We start from the raw sequence: 20,264 nt of genomic DNA on the forward strand, positions 1-20,264 counted from the left end.
AGGTTGAGGTTAAATCTTATCAAGAAATCGAGAAAGTTCAGTTTCCTCAGCTACTTCAAGAGCGATTAAAGGTTCATTTTTAAAATAAAATCGATGAAAAATAACCTGACCGATGAAGGTAAATGTCTCTGGTCTCATCTGGACAACATATTATTTAAAGCAGAAACATTTTAAAGCCTTAAAATATCGGCTAAATAACATTTCTCCTTGTATTTTCTTTGTCCGCCATTTTGTTTTTCCCCTGCACCTCAAGCGGGATTGGACGCGCAAAGGCGCATGGGATTGATTCTTTTTTCAAAAAAAAATGATTAACGATTTGATTGGCTACTCTTTTTTCCTTAACACCTGGAAAGAAGACTATAACAATATGAAATAACGTGCAAAATATGATTTTTATATGATTTTATATTATTAATTTCATCCTTTACAGCCCAAAAAATCATTACAGTGACAAAGGGGTACACAAAGTAAAACCCGACTCAAAAATTGAGGTTATAACGATATGTTGTCGCATGATTTGTTACAATGAAATCAAATCAAATGGTTACAATTAAATATTTTGGCTAGTATGTCTTCATTGAATTTTGGCGGGTTGATGTTAGGTTCTTGCCTTGACGATGGCATCTGGATAATTCTTTTGAGGTGACTGCCTACTTTTGGAAATTGATTTAAGCTTTTCTTAAAACTTCGATTTTCCGAATTGAAATTTAATGCTGATTCAAAATCTGGAAAGAAAAATAGGGTGTCCCGAGCTCGTTTTGGAGATAATCAGCATATAATGGAAGCCTACGCACGAGCTTTTGGAGTAAAAATTGCGCCACCGGAAAAGATTGGAAAAAAATTAAGATTCATAAGATAATAGTTATTTGCAGACTATATGATTGCACGAACGAAGCCTAGTCAATCCTTCTACAATAATACATGGATATTTTCGACAGAAAGACAGAGAGATACATTGATTTGTCATATTTTGTAGTTTCGGTGCTCTTAAAAAATCTCATAAAGTCGAACAAAATCCCTACAAAAATCTATTTTTTCACGTGTTCCTGATTTAAACTTTTCCTAAAATGTTGATATAACCTAGATTTTTAGGAGTTTTTTCGAATGAGCTATCAAAAAATATAGAGTCCCGAGCAAAATTTGAGAGTTTTGCCCGGTTGAAGCTCAAAACGCGTATGGTTCTTCAATAAAATCTTGTAGATTTTTCAGCGGTTTTTGAGCGCGCGCACATCGTGGGCTCAAATCGAACGTTCAAAAGTAGGCAGCCACCTTAACAATTGTTTCACGTATATTTTCTTATTCATCTAATCATAACGAATAAACATAGGAATCGATGAAGGTAAAAATGACTGCACTAAAGCCAATCAATTAAACTTAGACACTCGTCCTTAGCATAGGGACTGGTCAGAAAGTAAAGGGGAGGAGGGGTTATGAATAGCAGGGGTTGGTTGGTTGTTTTTGTTTTTGTTTTTTGTTTTGTTTTTCTTTCTTTCTTTCTTTTGTGCCTTAAATGAACAGCCAAGTTGACCGCATTCCCTAAAAGGAGTTACGGGTCCATTGTTTTTGGTTATAATTGGAGCAGGGTCCGAGTACAAGGTAATTTTTCTTGCCAATTGAAATGGAATTCAGAACAATAAAATCCCTTTGTTCTCGGGAATTGCATTCAGTTTCTTATGTAAAACGATTGTATTGTTCCTGACATCTAACATGGCTGCTGTCACGTGATGGTGCAAAGCCTCTATTGGGCTTAAAACAAGGGAAGGGTGATTTTTTTTTTTTTTTTGGTCGTTTGATAATTGAACATTTATGGCCCACTCCTTCACTTTCTGACCAGTTCCTTACCTCTTTTTGTTAAATTATATTTTACATGTTCTTTAGTTTATTATTATTGTCTCGTTGGGCGGTCTCAGTACAGCACTTTAGTCGCTGCACCACCAAAGTATTTGTCGTAGTTTAGCTTGAGCTGATTCCCATAACTAAAAGGTATCTTCAAATCCTTCCTTGTAGGATGGTATTCGTAGTTCTTTGTGGCTTGCATATCCAGAGGCTCCACTACTGTCTTCAGGTTGGGCTGAAAGAAGAAGGCAGCAGAGTAGCGGCTGACTGAATGAGTGTTCTTTACACGGTGAACAGGAGCTCGGTACAGACCTTTGGTCCAACACTCAGTCACGTCACCGATCATCACCAACAAAGTCCCTGAAACACAGGAATCCCAAACACTCATAAATCATTACAGTGATATATAATAATGTGTAAGCGTATGACGAAATGGTGCGCTAGCGCATGGCTTATGGGTCCCTTAATTAAAAGCGCAGGAATCCCAAACCGCACCCAAAGATTGTTATAATAGCGACAAAAGGTCGTATAAGTGAGCATGGGAGACCAGAGTGCATTCTCTACTTTCACATCCCAATAATGCCTTGCGTTTTTTAGGGGGTAACCAATCAAAAAACGGTCCCAAATTGAAAGGTTTCTTAATTGAATTTATACTATAACTGCTTTTATCTGTACAATATTGATTATCAGTTTATTCCAAGTTATTTTTGCGTGTACAGATCATCAAGAGTTTTGGTCTTAAACGTCTTCAAGCCTCTATCTTTTTCTGTTTTTTACTTCTTCATTTTATCTTTGGATACCAAACAAGGTATTTTCAACATTTTTTAATCAGCCTTCCGCAAAATAAGTGGTTTTTACCCTCTGGTTACCCCCCAAAAACGCAAAGGATTATGGGGATGTGAAAGTCGAGAATAAAGAATCACAGAAATCCCAAACACTCAAAAATCATAATAGTGATGACAAGAAAACATGAATGCCTGAAAACTTTGCATGAAACGCGAGAATTGGTCGAGGTTTTCAGGGGGGACAACATTTTAGCACAAACTGACATTAGAAAAGTTATACATATAATAAAAATGTATGACAATTAATAAAATAATTCAGATAGTACGCGTGCTGTGATTGGCCTAGAGCTGTGTTTGCATTTCCCTGTGCAAACACGGTTGTGACTAGTCTCCCCCACAGCCGCTTTCAGTGTCGTCACGCAACGCTTTCTCCCCTGAGTAGCGGCTGCTTACCCGAGCACAACATTCCTTTCCTATTGTTTGTGTTCAACCAATCAGATAAGTGTCATTGTGTTTCAAGACAACTTGTAAACATTCGCGAGAGAAATGATTCTAAGACGACTTTGAGTGAAAGTTGGAGAAAATCTTTGGGAAATTAAAATTGAATTCGTTCTTGTTAAATGTTTAATGCCCAAAAAAAATTATTGGAGACGGAACTAAGTGTTTTCTTTGTTCATAAAGAAAGAAAATATTTATATTTTTATAAGTTTAGCTATCGCCGATAGTGAATTCGAGTTTGTACTTGCTCATAACGAGATCGTACCAAAATATTACAAGCAAAAAGAAACTGGAAAACTTTTTTAAAAAGCGTAATTTAGACTTGTGGAAGTTAAGCGAGACGACTCAAGATTTAAGAGATTGAACTCGAATATAAAGTCTGAAAGTATTCTTAATAAACGAAGAAGATGAGCCGCGCAGATCACTTATTTTAAACAACGAATGCAGTGTAAAGCTAAAGAAAATCGTAAAAAGGCTAAATAACTTTTAAATCTGACACTGTCACACCGTTGACTACCACGGGTATTCATTGTATTAAAACTTCTGGGTAACGCTCACAGTTCTGGTAATTACTTCTCGTATACTGCGAGGATTAGCTCAATTTGATACTGTTAGAAAAGTTGTTTTGTCTTGTTTTGTTCACACTGTTAGAAAAGTCGTGAAAAGTGAACACGAATCGTTAGCTAAAGCGTTATCTTATGGCCAACCTTCTAACGTCGCGTTAGCAGTTTATATGAAATTTCAAGAACTTCGAACTCCTGTTATTCAAAAAGTCCTCGAGCTTGTCTCGAAACATTTTATTCCTTTGAGCCATTTCCCATATCCAGTAGGCAGATTTTTAAAGAAATCTTGTTTTCTTGTAAAATCTTTCGTATAGCGTCTTTCTGATGATCATTAAACTGCTTGATGCGAAATTTCTTAGCTGCTATCTCGAAGCCTTCGACGCATCTTGTTTTCCATATGGCGCGAATGGTTCCTGGATTTCGATAACTAAGCCGTGATTGGTTAATTCATAGGAAAGGAATGTTGTTCTCGGGTAAGCAGCCGCTACTCAGGGGAGAAAGCGTTGCGTGACGACACTGAAAGCGGCTGTGGGGGAGACTAGGTTGTGACGCGTGTCGTGAGAAAATTTGAGTTTTGTTTGGAAGTCGTACTTGTACACAAATAGTCATAACTCCAGTGAAATTAGTAGAATATGGCTAATTTTCCGAGCTTAAACTTTGACTTTCCTGAGGAAATCTCTGAAATAGTAGAACCACCAGAAGAGCCTTCAACAAAAAAGAAAAAATCCAGATTTGCCAGCCTGAACTCGGAGAATTTCGACGAACTCTTTCGACAACACCGACGGAAATCAAGCTTGAATTTAGCGAGTTCTAGCTCTCCAAATAGTGTTTTCTTTTCGGTCTAGAATGACTAAAGCCATTGGTTAAGCTTTGGAATTATTATTTTATCAAGATTTGCTTGTAAAAGCCTCTTTCTCAAGGGAGAAAGTCGCTAAAGTTTGGCTTCTTCTCGCTTTAATATAAGAAATTTTCAACTTGAAGTTCATGCTTGGAGGCGTGTATCAAACTCGCAATTTGATTGGTTAAGGGTCTTCTTTCGCGCAATCTGATTGGTTATTGCAAATGCACAAGTATGTAAGGAGAATTTGTATTTATTTATAAATTCATTTATTCATTTATTCATTTATTCATTTATTCATTTATTCATTTATTCATTTATTCATTTATTCATTTATTCATTTATTCATTTATTCATTTATTCATTTATTCATTTATTCATTTATTCATTTATTCATTTATTCATTTATTCATTTATTCATTTATTCATTTATTCATTTATTCATTTATTGATTTATTCATTTAGGCAGGGAGTCAGGGAGGCAGGGATGCAGGGAGGCAGGGAGGCATGGGAGGCAGGGAGGCAGGGAGGCAGGGAGGCAGGGAGGCAGGAGGCAGGGAGGCAGGGAGGCAGGGATGCAGGGAGGCAGGGAGTGCAGGGAGGCAGGGAGGCAGGGAGGCAGGAGGCAGGGAGCAGGGAGGCAGGGAGGCAGGAGGCAGGGAGGCAGGAGGCAGGGAGGCAGGGAGGCAGGGAGGCAGGGAGGCAGGGAGGCAGGGAGGCAGGGAGGCAGGGAGGCAGGGAGGCAGTGAGGCAGGGAGGCAGGGAGGCAGGGAGGCAGGGAGGCAGGCGAGGCCGGCAGGCAGGCAGGCAGGCAGGCAGGCAGGCAGGCAGGCAGGCAGGCAGGGCAGGCAGGCAGGGAGGGACGATGGACGGACGGAGGACGGACGGACGGACGGACGGACGGACGTGACGGACGGGACTGGACGGACGGACGGACGGACGTACGGACGGACGGACGGACGGACGGACTGACGGACGGACGGACGTACGGACGGTACGGACGGACGTACGGACGGACTGACGGACTACGGACGGTACTTACTTACTTACTTACTTACTTACTTACTTACTTACTTACTTACTTACTTACTTACTTACTTACTTACTTACTTACTTACTTACTTACTTACTTATTTATTTATTTATTTATTTATTTATTTATTTATTTATTTACATTCATATTTTAACAGGAAGCTTCTTCACTTATAAATGTGATTTTCAAGAAGGTCCTGATAAATAAGATATTTTGACAATAATATGCAAAAAGAGAATTTGGAGGTTGAATATCGAAACCAGCTCGTTACTGAAAAGTCAACATCATTATTACTAGTATGTAAAATTGTAAAAGATGAAAAGTTCAAATTATTTAGGTTTACAGGTTTAAAAGAAATTCGATTTAAAATGGTTGATATTAGAACACTGTTTAAGAGTGTCACTCAGATTGTTCCATTCTTTCATGGCTTGAAACTGCATTGTTTGTTTTCCCCAGTTAATTTTGGGTCGTGGTAAGCGAAACTCGCTTCCATGCCTCGTGTTGTAGCCATGCTCATTGAGCTTATTCAGCTTTAGATTTGATGATAATAATCTGTTTTTACATTTGAATATATATAAACATCGATGGTAGTATCTGTGCTTACTGAGTTCCATCCAATTAAGTTCTTTCCGAGCATCAGATGCTGAGGAGTATGGAGGTCGATCCAGGATGATCTTGGTCGCTTTGTTGTGCAGGGTTTGAAGAGATTCCATAAGCGTGATATTATCTTTATCTCCCCAAACAATATCACCATAATCAAAAAGCGGTAGGACCAAGCTGTTGAAATACAAGAGTCTAGCGAATTTAGGCAAAAGATGTTTGATTCGCCTCAGGAGACCAAGACGTTTGTTGATTTTGGTCATCTGTTTTTCAACATGAGCAGACCAAGACATATTGCTGGAAAAGACCACACCAAGGTACTTTAATTCTTGAACTCTCTCGATGTCTTTGAGGTGGGCCTGTATGGAGATGGTGGAGATGTTGGTCTTTCTCTTGCTTCCAAACAGCATGGCATTAGTTTTGGTTGCATTCAAGGTCAAATGATTGATCTTAAACCAATCACTAACCAGCTTGAGATCTTCATTAAGCTTATCTTCTATGTCAGGAACTGAGGAGGAGAAATAGTACAAGACTGTATCGTCAGCGTATAGGGATACTTGAGAATGGCGGACAACATTAGGAAGATCGTTGATGTAGATGATGAACAGAAGAGGCCCAAGGATACTTCCTGAGGTACACCAATGTTGCATGGTAATGGCTGTGATACTTCTAAGCCACAAGTAGTGCGTAAGCATCTTGATGACAAGTAAGAGTCAAACCATTTGAGATCGTTGTGTTATGGGATGGACCGCTCTCGGTAGAGCTACTCGGGATCTTTATTCTACTTTCTCTTCACTCTGACTAAAACTAATTACATGAGCTCTATTTATAATAACTTCATGACAGGTGTCATTCTACAATCAATATGATATCATCGCTGTGCCTTGATTGGCTAATGGAAATAGTAAATTCCTGAGTGCGATATCTTATTAAGAATAATACGAGTGAAAACCATAGAACTAAACATAACTTAAACTAAAGATAATATGTGAATATATGTTAAATGTATAGAAAGGTCTACGAGGAATAATTATATCATAAGATTTAAAAGAATAGTGGTAAAATAACTAAGCAAAGGGGTAAAGAGTGTTTAGGGTGTAACCATAGGTGTACATGCTAATGGGAGGAGCTAAGTAGTTTACTTGTAAATTCAAAGCATACCATCATCTAAACTCGTGCGTGATGGCAGCCTTTCTGAAATCTTATATCGATATTTTCAATAAGTAATTGATCGTTCTTTATCTTGTTTTCATACGATAAGAAATAGTAATTAGAAAAACTGATGTCTAGCTTAGTCTGTAAAAACATTAATTTTCTCTCTCATAACAGTTGTCACGAACACCAGCTGAAGATAGTTTATTCATTAGAATCGTGTGGTTTACTGTGTCAAAGGCTTTTGACAGATCCAAGAAGACAGCTCCACATAGTTTACCGTTATCCATGTTACGTAGAATGTCATCTGCAAGGCTGGCTAATGCAGTTGATGTTGAACGTTTAGGTCGAAAGCCAAACTGCTTGTCAGAAAGTAGATTGTTTGTACTCAGATGTTCGTAGAGTTGCAGGTGGACAGCTCTTTCGAGGATTTTGCTCAAAGTCGGAAGAATAGAGATGGGTCGATAGTTGGTGGCATCAGTTCTATCCCCAGTTTTAAACAGGGCTATGACCTTAGCACATTTCCAAATACAAGGAAACGAGTGGAGCTTGATAGATAAGTTAAGTAGATTAGTAACTGGTTGAGCGATCACATCTGCAGAATCCTTGAGAAGGCGAGCACTAATGTTGTCCAATCCAATCGACTTGTTGGTCTTGAGAGATTTTAATTGATTGAGAACAAATGTTTCATCGACTGGACTTAGATGGAAACTTTGATCTGGCTCAGAAGTGATATTGGGTGAGAAGGCAGGAATAAGAGAGGTGATTTTCTTTGCAAGAAGTTGACCAATGGAAGCAAAGTGATTGTTCAATACGTCGACGATGGACTTTGACTCCAGATATTGAACACCATTGGAGACTATGCAGTTGGGAATAGAGGTCTGATCCTGCTTCCGGCAGGTAGCTTTATTGATTGCTTTCCACAGATTGTTCCCGTTTCCCTTGCTGTCTTTGATCAGGTCGATGTAGTACTTTGACTTACTGCGCTTTATATCGCTATTAACGTTGTTACGAAGATGACGGTACTTTCGCCAATGATAGGAAGAGCCAGTTCTTGTAGCTTTACGATGATGGAAGTCACGGTTGTGCATAGCTTCTTTTATTTTTGAAGTCATCCATGGACATTGGATACCATTGATTCGCCGTTTCTTGGCTGGAGCATGAGCATCAGCCACATCGAGAAATAGTTTATTCCAAGCTAGGACTGATGCATCAACGTCGTCACTGTCTTCCACAAAGTTCCAAGGAACGTCTTTCAGGTCTTTCAAAAAGGCTTTGCGATCATAGTTCTTATAAAAACGGTATTCCACTGTCCTGGGACTTGCCTTAGGTTTACCAACTTTAAGAACGCAGTAAATGAGAGAATGATCACTGATAGATAGATTTACCACCCCACTGTCAGTATAACGATGTTCATTGTTCACGAAGATTAAGTCAATCATAGATTTTGATGTTTCAGTAACTCGTGTTGGGTCTTTAAAACTTTGAACTAAATTCTTCTGTTTTATTTGATCGTGTTTCGTTATTTTTGTTTTTGAAGAAAATAATTTTATAAAACAAATAAAATACATTTACTGTGTTTGCACAGGCTAATGCAAACCTCGATGTGGTTGGGAGAATTCTCGAGCAGGTGCACTGATCTGCTCTCGGATTCTCCCAACCACATCTCGGTTTGCATTAGCGTGTGCAAACACAGTAAATGTATTTTATTTGTTAAGTAAAACAATGTATTCGGAATTACGAACCACTCCGTGGTGGTCGGAAAGCCAGGTAAAGAGGTCTAAGGAAACATTACCTTCTATGGGTGGTAAATCTACCCAGCGCCCATCACGTCTTTTCATTTCCAGTCCCCCAACACTGTCTTGAAGGAGAAAAGTAAAGACTTCATAGTCAGTATGAGGCCCAATCCCCCAGCCGTCTTGGACTTTAGGGTGGGGAGGGTAGTGCCATAATGTCATGTTATAGAACGGCGGGTTAAACATTGTTTGTATGAAGTCATCTTTCAGACCAAGACCACCAGCAAACAATTGTGCAAACTTCATTCTGTAGGTTAGAATAAAAAATTCCATTATTAATTGAGATAAATCTCTTAACTCAATCGGTTGGATCAATGGATTGACTCAGTTGGTTGAGCGCCACCTCTCGGCCGGACCAACACTCAGAGTCTTAAAACAACCGGCGAGAAAGTGCTGCCTTTGTAATACTTCTACAAATGGTTAGACTTTCGAGTGGTTCGGATTGGACCACGTTAATGGCAGTCCTGTCTCACCAAACTATAGTTGTTTTCTTTCCCTCGTCAAACGACACTTCTACGAGTTTCTTGCCGAACTTCAGAGCATGCGCAGTGCATTTTCACTCTTGTCCTAATCGGCGTTTCCTTCAATCAAGCTTACAAAGTCTGACCAAAACAACAAAAAATATGATACTTTTTGCAACGTCCAACGACATATTGAGTCAGCTGTTGAAAAAATTACTTCTTCGCAAGTTTTCCTAATTCCAAGTGTTATTCATTGAAATAAGATATTTGAAATATAACACGCAAGCAGATTGGGTGCCTGGATAAAATAATTGAGATATAACACGCAAGCAGATTGGGTGCCTGGATAAAATATTTGAGATATAACACGCAAGCAGATTGGCTGGCTGGATAAAATATTTGAGATATAACACGTAAGCAGATTGGCTGGCTGGATAAAATATTTGAAATATAACACGCAAGCAGATTGGCTGGCTGGATAAAATATTTGAAATATAACACGCAAGCAGATTGGCTTCCTGGATAAAATATTTGAGATATAACGCCCGCGCTGACTAGCTAGTTACCGTCTTATTCTTCATTGTTTAACATATTTTAATAAAGCAATTCAGCTATTAATTTATGGAAGATTATTAATTTTCTGGTGTGCCAAGTAATAAGATTTTTGATATATGATTGGTTCATACCCTAGATCGGACAGTGAAGACATGAAGGATTCAATGCAGACTTTAAAATCAGGCAGATCTTTCTCGTCTGGGAATCTGTTTTCACCAAACATTGCGTAGTCTGACTCACGTCCTTCATTACTCCCAAAGAAAAACCCTTCCTTGATGTCTGGCTTCCCGGCAGTTAGTTCTGCTCCTGGAATATGATATGATATTAGATAGTGAGGCTATTGAAACAGGGGCCATTAACACAGAGAAGAGCCAATCAAAATGTCGAATTAAAACAATGCACGTACATTACAGCTTGGGTAGTGGAGCCAAACAGAAGCTATCAGAAACAATAGCCTTTCAACATATTTTTTTACTCTAAGGAGAAAATGACGATGGTTATCTAGTTGTTTTTACGTAACATCAGGGTCAAATTATAATTCTCGTGCAATCTAGGTTTCTGATTGGCTCCACTACCCAAAGTAGGAATGCACATTGCTTTCATGTATATGCATGATACATTTTGATTGGTTAGCTGTGTAAGTGGCCCCCCAGTTATAGTAAACACTATAAAGAAAGTCGCGTGTTGCTTTGTCTTATTTTTATCTATTTCATTACAAATTTTGCCAGATTAGCCAAGGAATATATACAGTACGTAGGTAAATATCTGGCATATATCCCGCCAGTGCAAAAACAGCACATTAAACTTGACTGAATGTTTTGCTGCCAGAACCCAAATATTAACCATTTCGAGGTTGAGAAACAAACCGAATCGATATGGCATTGGAGTTTATTGTAGGCCTCTTGTAGGCGACAAAATAGACCCATATTGAAAATATTTCCCCTAAAACAGTCCCACGGTGCACATAACCGAGAGTACCCCGCGAAGGTTGACGGTTGTACGATACAAAATGGAGCGCAGTATGAAATTTGTTTCGCCCTGCGGATAATAGACCCCTTTCGAGTTCCAAATTACCGCTGTGTTTCTTGATTACAGACTCATTTGCACAGGGTTAGCCTCGATTTTGTGCAGAATATTCACGTGTTCCAGTCAAGGTCCGTCGAGTTTCAAAGTGTTCGTATTGTTAAAGTTGTGCATTCTATACTTTACCGTTGGTATTTGTGAATATTTAAACACTGATACGAAGCTAACCCTGTGCAAATGAGTGTGTAATCAAATAACACAGCGGTAATTTGGAATTCGAAACGGGTCTATTCCTGACAACGTGGCCGGTGGCAGGGTGATATCAAAAGAGAGGGTTAAAAAACGGGTAGCCCAGGTTTTACAATAACTTACACATTTCCCGCGCGCTGATTGCTTATTTTTTATCATCAATCAGAGGACAGACACATAAAAAACTGTCGGTATTGTTAACTCGACGTTAGTATAAGATCAGTATGGGAACTTAATACTACTAACTTCGAGGTTGGGCTACCTGTGTTTAGACTTACCCATATGGAAATACCCTCTAAATGCATTGCTGTCCTTGAATGACAACGCATTCTTTTTTTCCAGCGGTAGACTAAAAAAATCACGTGCTTGTTGGAGGACTGTGTTCATTGCGTCCACAGGGATCCCATGGCCTTTGATGTAGAATGCACCAAAGCTCTCTAAGGCGGACTTAAATTCGTTCGCAAGAGAATCAGCTTTGATCTGGTCACCTGTTTACAGAACATTTTTAGTATGTAAATAACATCCACATTCAGAGGTTGAGAAAAAAAATGACTGGGGTTGGCATTGCAGTGCATTGTGTGACTATTTTATGGGACCAAATAGACGCGATAGTGGCACGAGTGAAAAACGTCTGCGCATGCTCTGAATGCCGTATGCAAATTAGTCAAAACAAAAGTAAATTTGACTTTCAAACATGCCTGATAAATTGGACCTTACAAAATGCCAAAACTTAGTGTCCATGCTTGAAACTTAAGGGTAATTCTTTCACATTGTGTTTATCAGTAATACAGTATCTTGGTCTGACAAAAGTATACTCGCGAAATATTTTGTATACTTGGAGAAAACAAACATTTATTTTCTCATTCAAACTCTTCAAAATTCTTAGAAAACGTGCTGAAATGCACGCATGCGCAAACGTTTTTCTCTAGTGTCCGCGATAGTGTTATGAAATCCCTAACACAATCCCACAATACATTGCATTGCCATTGTAAGTTGCCCAGTTTTTTACTCGACTTCGGTATGGTAAATAGTTTCGGCGATTTCAAGCAAAACTTATTTAGTTTTACCGTTGAAAAAAAAACAAAAAAAAAACAGGATTATATCGTTTTCGAGTCCCGAATTAAAATTTCCAACTTGTTCATTAACTACAAAGTCGTTTACTCAGGGTTAGTTTACTTTCAGCGGCAAAATATTCACACCAAAAAGCCAACGATAAGGTAGAGAATGCATGACTTCAACAATACAAACACACTTTGAAATTCCACCGATCTTCACTGGAGCATGTGAATATTCTACACAAACTGACATGGAGGCCAATTACCCTGAGCAACAGAGAAGCCCAAACTGGAGCATATCATGAACGTTGCCGAAAAGTCAACAAAGACCGAAAAGTCAACAAACGTCAACAAAAAAGAAAAGTAGCCAGTGAAAAAATTAACAAAGAAAAAAATAACAAGGAAATTTTAACAAAGAAAAAAGCAACAAAGGAAAAATGTACATGCATTTAGCTTGCTAAATAAAGTTCATTGCTATATAACAAAACGCTTAATGTCTGGTCCCTCGGGAAATTAGTTAGTCTTAATAGCTAACTATTTCCCTCGCGACCAGAAATTAAGTGTATATATAACATTCCCCCCAGCGGTTGTGGCCACAATCTCAGCTTACTTGAAAACAGTAGGGTCTACAAATGTACATTTATAGCAGGAGTAAGATACTTGTGCGGAATATCCTACTTGACATGTGTCGTAACCCCTGCTTCACCTGATGACATGTTTGATCTCGTACGTGGCATCCTGACCGGTCAGATCAACGAGCTCTCTAAGCCCACATTTGTGTCTTTTCTGTCAAGCACTTACCCTCAATAAGTGGAGAAATGTCAATGATTGGCACTTTTTCCATTTTCTGCTCGATCGGATCTTTTCCCGTAGATTTGTGTTTGCAGGACTCTTACTATAACTGAAAGAAAATAATATCGGCTTCAAAGAATGAATCTTATAAAAGTTACAAGTAACAATGTACAGCCGTATCAAATGCATACCCAACAGTAAGTTGAATTAGAGGTCAATAAACAACAACGATATGTACAAAATAAATCAGTAGTAAAAAAACGTACACAAGAGTTTAGCAGTCTGACAGCCTTTATTAATTAATATTATTAAAAAACTACTACTAATAATTAATGATAATAATAATTTGCTAAACGTGAATGCATAGATTAATAAAATAAGCTGAACTCGTTTAATATGCTTTTACAAGTAGTCTCGAAGGGCTATGAGCTACTTAGTGTAGCTAAGTGCGATTTCTACATATGAAATTATCTCTTATTATATCGCATTTTAATGTCAAATGTTACTGTTTCAGTTAGTTGTTACTGTTAAAGTGCTTATAAGCCTTTGCACAATATTTTCAGAATTGATTCTTTAAATAGTGAATAGTTGATTGCGAAAATAATTCGTCATTTCAATGTCGGGTCTTTGAGATACGAAGGTTTATATTTCCAATATGTTAATGACTATGACGTAACATAAGGGATCATTTAATATACAACACTGCACTCGTTCTGGAATACAGTATTTTAAAAGCATCACCCTTTTACTCGTGACTCACGTAAAGGTCCTTACAAATTTGTTTCCAAAAAATATCAGTCCAGCGTTCAATATTAAAAGTTGCCACAAAATAACTCATATCCCTTATGTTAACTGGGCTAAAATTAATCATTCTCATTAGAAACATAAATCGTCAATAGAAGAGTGACTGATTCTACGATTTCTTTTTCATTCAAACAATTTGAGAGTTTAGATGTGCCTTGTGTCTTTATTTTGCAGCAGCGCGAAGGAATAAAAACTTTAAACCTATTTCACTTGCGCATTGTGTTATTTCTTTAATTCGACGCACATGAGCATTTGCTCTTCACGCTTCAACCGATTATTAACGAAATAGTACAAAATCGTATTTGCGTTTCACGCAATTGCATTTCACGCTTTTACTAAAAGCCCCGAGCTATTGAAAGCAATCTACTTCGGGGTGATAATACCATAACCCAAAAAAATCAGTATTTAGCTCGATCCGTAACTCCATCTCCAACTCCAACTCGAATCCAAACTTGATGGTTTGGTACTCCCCATCTGTATATGAACGAAACCAGTCAAGTGTAACGCCGCGCATTCCAATGTCCTTCTCAAGCCTCTTGAACAGAATGTTGACGGTGTCGAAGGCCGCACTGAGATCGAGCAGCACCATAAGTGTGACATGCTAAGAGTTCATGTTCAAAAGAACATCGTTCATCAATTTATATATATCACGATGCGGATCTCTAGCGTGACACGGGTGCATGGGGATGACGTCTAAACTACAGTCCTTTGACTAATTAATTAATTTACAGTTACTAGCTACAGCATATCTTATCTAACACGTCTTGAGCAAGTTGTACTGGACTGGAAATACTAAATTTTTGGCTTTTATCCCCAAAGTAACCTATTTCGAAGCTATTATCTGTAGCCGGCGATAACTCGTCTGCAGGAACAGCGCTCAAGCAGATAATCTTTTAGCGCCTGCACGTTGTCGATATTTGGGACATCCTTGATGGAATATGATGTGAAACGGCTCTTGTTTTCCTTGCGTAAAACGCAAAGGCAAATGTGCATTTTGCTCTTGGCATTGCGCGATTGTCACCGACTGATAGAGAACAATTAATTATTTATGTTAATTTACCCATTATCCTTTTCGATCTAGGCGCGTAGGGATGATCCGATCAACGACAGCGTTTAGTCAAAGGACTGTATACCTGATCCTAACTCGAATCCCCACACGAATAATAACTCGAATCTTTACTCTGTGGTTAGTTTGTCTCGACAACGGCTTCTTTGAAGTTTGGTAGTGACGGACAATTCAGAACAAGCGTGTCTAGATAAGTCAAGAAACTGACAAAATTCTGTCAACGTTGCACAACGGCCAAGTGCGACAGTACTAGTGTAGGGACCTCACGATCCGAGTTTGGGTGGGCTAGTGGTGGGCTAGTGGTGAGCTAGTGGTGGGCACACTAATAATATCTATCAAATATTAGCAAAAATGACTGGGGAGAGTATTGTTTCGGGTTACCATGACGACCAGTTGACGTCATAAGACTATTGTTGACCGGTATAAACATATCTTTGTTTCGGGAATGGTGGGCCATTGATGGGCACATCCATTGTTTATTAAATCATTACCATAAAGCGACGGGGAGAGTATTGTTAGGCAAGTTTAGGCAAGTCTTTTGTTTAGCAACTCAATTTATAGAGCGCGGGGATTTTGAATTTTATTCCACATTTGGAGCTAACGTGTTGAGCAGTGAACTAGCTAGTTATTTCAACGTTATTGGATTTATCTCATCATGGCTGAATTCTATATTGATTTGGAAATATGGACATCAATGCTTTGGTAAGTATTCTTGTCGATACTATTCCATTTTTCAAATATATTGAATGTTTTTTTAAAAGTCGAATACTTTACGCTCGAAATTAATTGCTTGTTTTTCTATCTGTTTAATAGTTTGGTGAATGGACTGCATCTCAGCTTGTTGAGCTTGGACTTCTCGAACAAAATTCGTTTGATTTGGATTACTTTGTGGATTCTGCCGAGCACATTAGTAGTCAAGTTATGCCTATAGATGAGGAAAGTTTTGACGAAGGAGCTTGTTTTAAAAGTGTTTTTTCTGATTACAACTTTTTTTTTCTTTAGAGATAATTCTTATCTCAAAGCATATAGGATCACGACTTCTTAATAAAAGGACCGTTTTTGATTTAGGACCTTGGCTTAATTCCAAGATTCTTCTCGTAATACATGTCTTTTCCATTTTTGAACAAAAATATGCCTTATATTTAGGCTTACAATTTCTATCAAATTTGTCTTTCTAAAATAGTTTTAATGAAGGAATAGAAACACGCTAGGAGCTGTAGATCACTAGAGAAGCAAGCTTAGGAGTTCGAGGCGTAGCCAAGTATTTGTCTTGCTTTTCAAATGTTCTACGGTTTCCAGAGTGCTTTTTCTGTTTTATATTGCTTTTATAAAGTCTTTTGAACGATTGTGAGCGAGCATGTCTCTGTCCTTTGATATAAACACGATTTAACGCGCACATTGTATCAAATATTTTACTATGTACTGAAATGAACGAAACAATTAAAAGGCCTTGCTGGTTAATCGATGATCATCATCATGATTATAAATCATCATTAGTAGACTCATAATCATCGATGTGAAGGTGAGAACTCTGTTCAAGTAGTGGGGAAAAAAAGCTATCTGAGCTCTATTCCTTTTTGGTCCAAAATATCCCCTGCACAAGGCAGGAAATAACATTTCTGGAAACGGATCTCTTCTGATTTCGTTTTGCATGTTCAGCAGCGACATTCGTCTAACGAAGAATTTTTACACGACCCCCTCCCCCTTCTCATATTTCTGGCAATATAAGGCATATATAAGTTCCAAATATATGGGGCATAATTTCAGGCGATCGCGATTTAGGGCGAGGTAAGGAGGCAAAGAAGGGCTAGAGTCTATATTCGTACACTAACAGAGTTTGTAGCTAATACGGTCACAGTACTAACTGACCGGCAGATGGTTCAAGTCTTCCGGTTATTGTATATTGTATATATTGTGTAATTAAGGGAAGACAATTATTAACACTATGTAGTATTTTTTGACACATCGCAAGGTAATAACTACTCTCTCTCTCTCAGCATGACCCAGTCGGTTTGGTACATAAATACACCAGACCAAGATTCCCTTCTAGAAGGAATTCTTCTCTTGGACAAAGATCCCGGAAGATAGTTGTCGATAGTTCAGGCTATTGTTCATAATGAAAAGAGAAATTGTGCTCGTTGTTGGTTTTCTTTCTTTGCTTCTATTGGCAGTGCCGTTGGTGAGTGCTACATATAGACCTTGGCCCACTAAACCCAGCCAAAAGCCGGGCCGCAAACGAGAGAGCCGACTATATAAGGTACAATTCGATACAGTATAAACCCGCGTATAAGAACCTAACATTTAAGAACCTGTTAGGCTAAAATTTAATTTTTAAGCACCCTTCACATAAGAACCATTTTAGACTAAAATCCTAAAACAGCTTCTTTTTTAAAAAAAAAAGAAAGAAAAAAAAAATATATATATATATATAGAATCAATCTTTTTCAAAAATATATTTATAACACAGTCTGTACACAATAATACTATATAAAGACTATAACTGTACATGGTTACTGTAAAGAACATGTCCTCATTGAATAAAAAAATCCAACTTAAAACGAAACTGAGATGAACCCTTGATTACCTAAGCCTCCAAGAATACTGTAATTGGACATTAAAGACCAGACTACAGAATTCAATAATCCTACTTTATTTCTTGAACAAAAGTTAAGAACGTAATTATAAGAACCTAGTTAGCCTAATTTAACACTAAATACCATTTATATAAGAACCTGTTTAGGCTAACTTGAAAAAAACCTAGGTTCTTATACGCGGGTTTTTACTGTATCGTAATTTCACTTTTCTTAAATATGTTAGTTTTTAACCATGAGAACTGATCAGTGACAAGTTTTTCTCTGTTCTTATTGAAGAAAGAAGAAGCTTGCAAGCGAGCACAAGTTTTGTGTAACGCCGAAGAACAAGATGACAGAAAATGGAGAGATATATACAATAAATGAACACAAGAACACTGAATTGTAAAAGAAATGCTATATTATAAAATGACTGAAAAAAGCAAGAAATGGAAGAAAATACGTAACTAAAAGGAAGTAATTGTAAACCAATAAAAACTGAAAAACCGTTTAAAAAATATGAATCTACTTTACTTTGAAAATGACGAATATTAAAATTTGACGAATGGTGAAACTTGGAAAGACTCTGAATCTCTTTATTCGTTTTATATACCATATCTTATAGTCTATTATTACAATAACCCCATTGGATTCTATTCAGTTGAAGGGCTTATATGTTGTACGCTTTCAGTTTCACAATTAGTTAGATGGAGCTAGTCTGGTTTATAAATTCGATGGAAGGGTTATTTTTTTGGAGAATTTATAGAAGATGAATTTTTACCTTTCAAATTTAGAGGGCTTATTTTGGATAGGGGTTAATTTCGAGGGGGGAGGAGGGAGGTTATTTTCAGAGGTTGATATTAGGGCTATATTCATAATATGTTATCAGCTTATTAAAGTGGTCATGTCTCATCAACCCGTTAAAAAATCGCATATATAAGAATGCTTTTTTAAAAAAATCAACCACACCCTAAATCCATTGTTTGATGTAGGTTCTTAAATTCTTCGGAAAACCCAGATTCTTAAAGCCGGGGGCGGAATTGATATCAGCAGGGGAGAATGGGGCTGAATTATAAACCCGGAATAGGTTTTTAATTACACGGATATATTGTAAGCACTCTATTTCCAAAAGAACAAAGCAACAGTAATCTACCTCTCTGAATTCAATATAATTTAGTATTTCGTGATTTGCGGCCCTCTGTCTTAAATTCTAATGCAAAACCTCGCCCTAGTGTTTGAACCTTTATATAAAAACTTTATTTGCAAAGGGATGACCAAAAAAAAAAAAAAAAAGCAAAAAGGTTGTTGACAGGGAGGAACAAAATCGTCATATGAAGATATTGTATATATATGAAGAAGTTATAGTCATCCGGATTAAAACGACGTGCAATAGTGCTGAATAACTAAAATCTATTTCATGAGGTTATGGAAATTACATATATGTAGGGTTTCAAATCTATTTGTGTGGTTTGTGACACCTTTATTCTTCTGTGTAACCAACCAAGACCTGACCGTGCGGGGACTGTGAAGTGAACACTGAGCCATATAGATAAACATGGTAGTGCAAAATGCTCTTGATTGGGAAACTTTTAGCCTTTTTTTCAATATTTTAACAGCCTGGATACTATTATCTTTGGTTGTATCAGGCTGTAATGGGGCTACACATTGGATTGTTACTGAAAATGATCGCATCGAGCAGCAGGTAAAACACGAAATCATTTCCAATGTGATAAAGTTTGCCTTCTTTAATTCAGTTACAACTGCTTGTCATTCTTTCTCTTTCTTTAATATTACTGGTAAAATAACCATCGTTTCATCCCTGTTGATTTGATTGTTTGACAATAGAGCTCTCCATCTAGACTGATGCTTATGAATAGTTAGCTTCATGCAACAGCCTACAGCTAATATGGCGCCTATATAATTATTAACTTAGTCAACATTATCATATAGATAGTATTTTAACTCTACTTGTCGTCTGTCTTCACACACCTGCCCCGTCATAGCAAATGAACAAATTCAAAAAGGACTAATGCCTGAAACATCAGTACGATTGTAAAATATTTTTACACAGCGTTTAAGTTTCTTTCTTATTCGCTTGTCGATTTGACAAATTAATACAGTACCAATTAATAACCACTAGTCATTACAGTCAAACAAGCTCAAGCGTTGACCCCTAAAGTCGATTAATGAAATCATTAGTCAATTATTCCTTTTATTGTTTGACAATAGAGCTCTCCATCTGAACTGATGCTTAGCAATAGTTATCTTCATGCTACAGCCTACCGCTTATATGGCGCCTATATTATTAACTTAGTCAACATTATCATATAGATGATGTCGTCTGTCTTCACACACCTACCCCGTCATAGCAAATGAACAAATTCAAAAAGGACTAATGCCTGAAACATCAGTACGATTGTAAAATATCCTGCAATCTGATTGGTTCAAAAAAGTGCGATTAATTCCCAAATAGCATCCTTAGGAGCTCTTAATCGCATCCTAAAAAAAAATTTTTTTTTTAAACAACAAAATAAAACAATTATTCAATTATTCCTTTTATACGTACGAACCGGAATAATGCAATATTG

General features: G+C 37.6%; 1 protein-coding gene and 1 long non-coding RNA gene across 2 annotated transcripts in view; one reads left to right on the forward strand and one right to left on the reverse strand.

Moving 5' to 3' along the window:
- Nucleotides 1–373: 373 nt before the first annotated feature.
- Nucleotides 374–20,264, reverse strand: part of LOC116302403 (putative iron/ascorbate oxidoreductase DDB_G0283291) — a 39,944-nt gene continuing 20,053 nt past the window's right edge. Inside the window, exons 2-6 of the mRNA XM_089027643.1 lie at nucleotides 13,246–13,345; nucleotides 11,668–11,877; nucleotides 10,249–10,423; nucleotides 9,101–9,348; nucleotides 374–2,196 (exon numbers count right to left, since the gene is read on the reverse strand). Of these exons, the coding sequence (XP_088883769.1) occupies nucleotides 1,907–2,196; nucleotides 9,101–9,348; nucleotides 10,249–10,423; nucleotides 11,668–11,877; nucleotides 13,246–13,288 (966 nt within the window). The 5' untranslated portion in view covers nucleotides 13,289–13,345 and the 3' untranslated portion in view covers nucleotides 374–1,906. The remainder of the gene's footprint in view (nucleotides 2,197–9,100; nucleotides 9,349–10,248; nucleotides 10,424–11,667; nucleotides 11,878–13,245; nucleotides 13,346–20,264) is intronic.
- On the forward strand, nucleotides 17,115–18,260 carry LOC148912558 (uncharacterized). The gene is made up of 2 exons (XR_016119319.1): nucleotides 17,115–17,363; nucleotides 17,977–18,260. It is a non-coding gene; the product is annotated as an uncharacterized LOC148912558 (long non-coding RNA).

The sequence above is a fragment of the Actinia tenebrosa genome, unplaced genomic scaffold (genome assembly GCF_029948245.1).
Source record: "Actinia tenebrosa isolate PJP-AT-01 unplaced genomic scaffold, QUT_ActTen_1.0 PGA_scaffold11__36_contigs__length_13525064, whole genome shotgun sequence".
In the NCBI taxonomy this organism is placed as follows: domain Eukaryota; kingdom Metazoa; phylum Cnidaria; class Anthozoa; order Actiniaria; family Actiniidae; genus Actinia; species Actinia tenebrosa.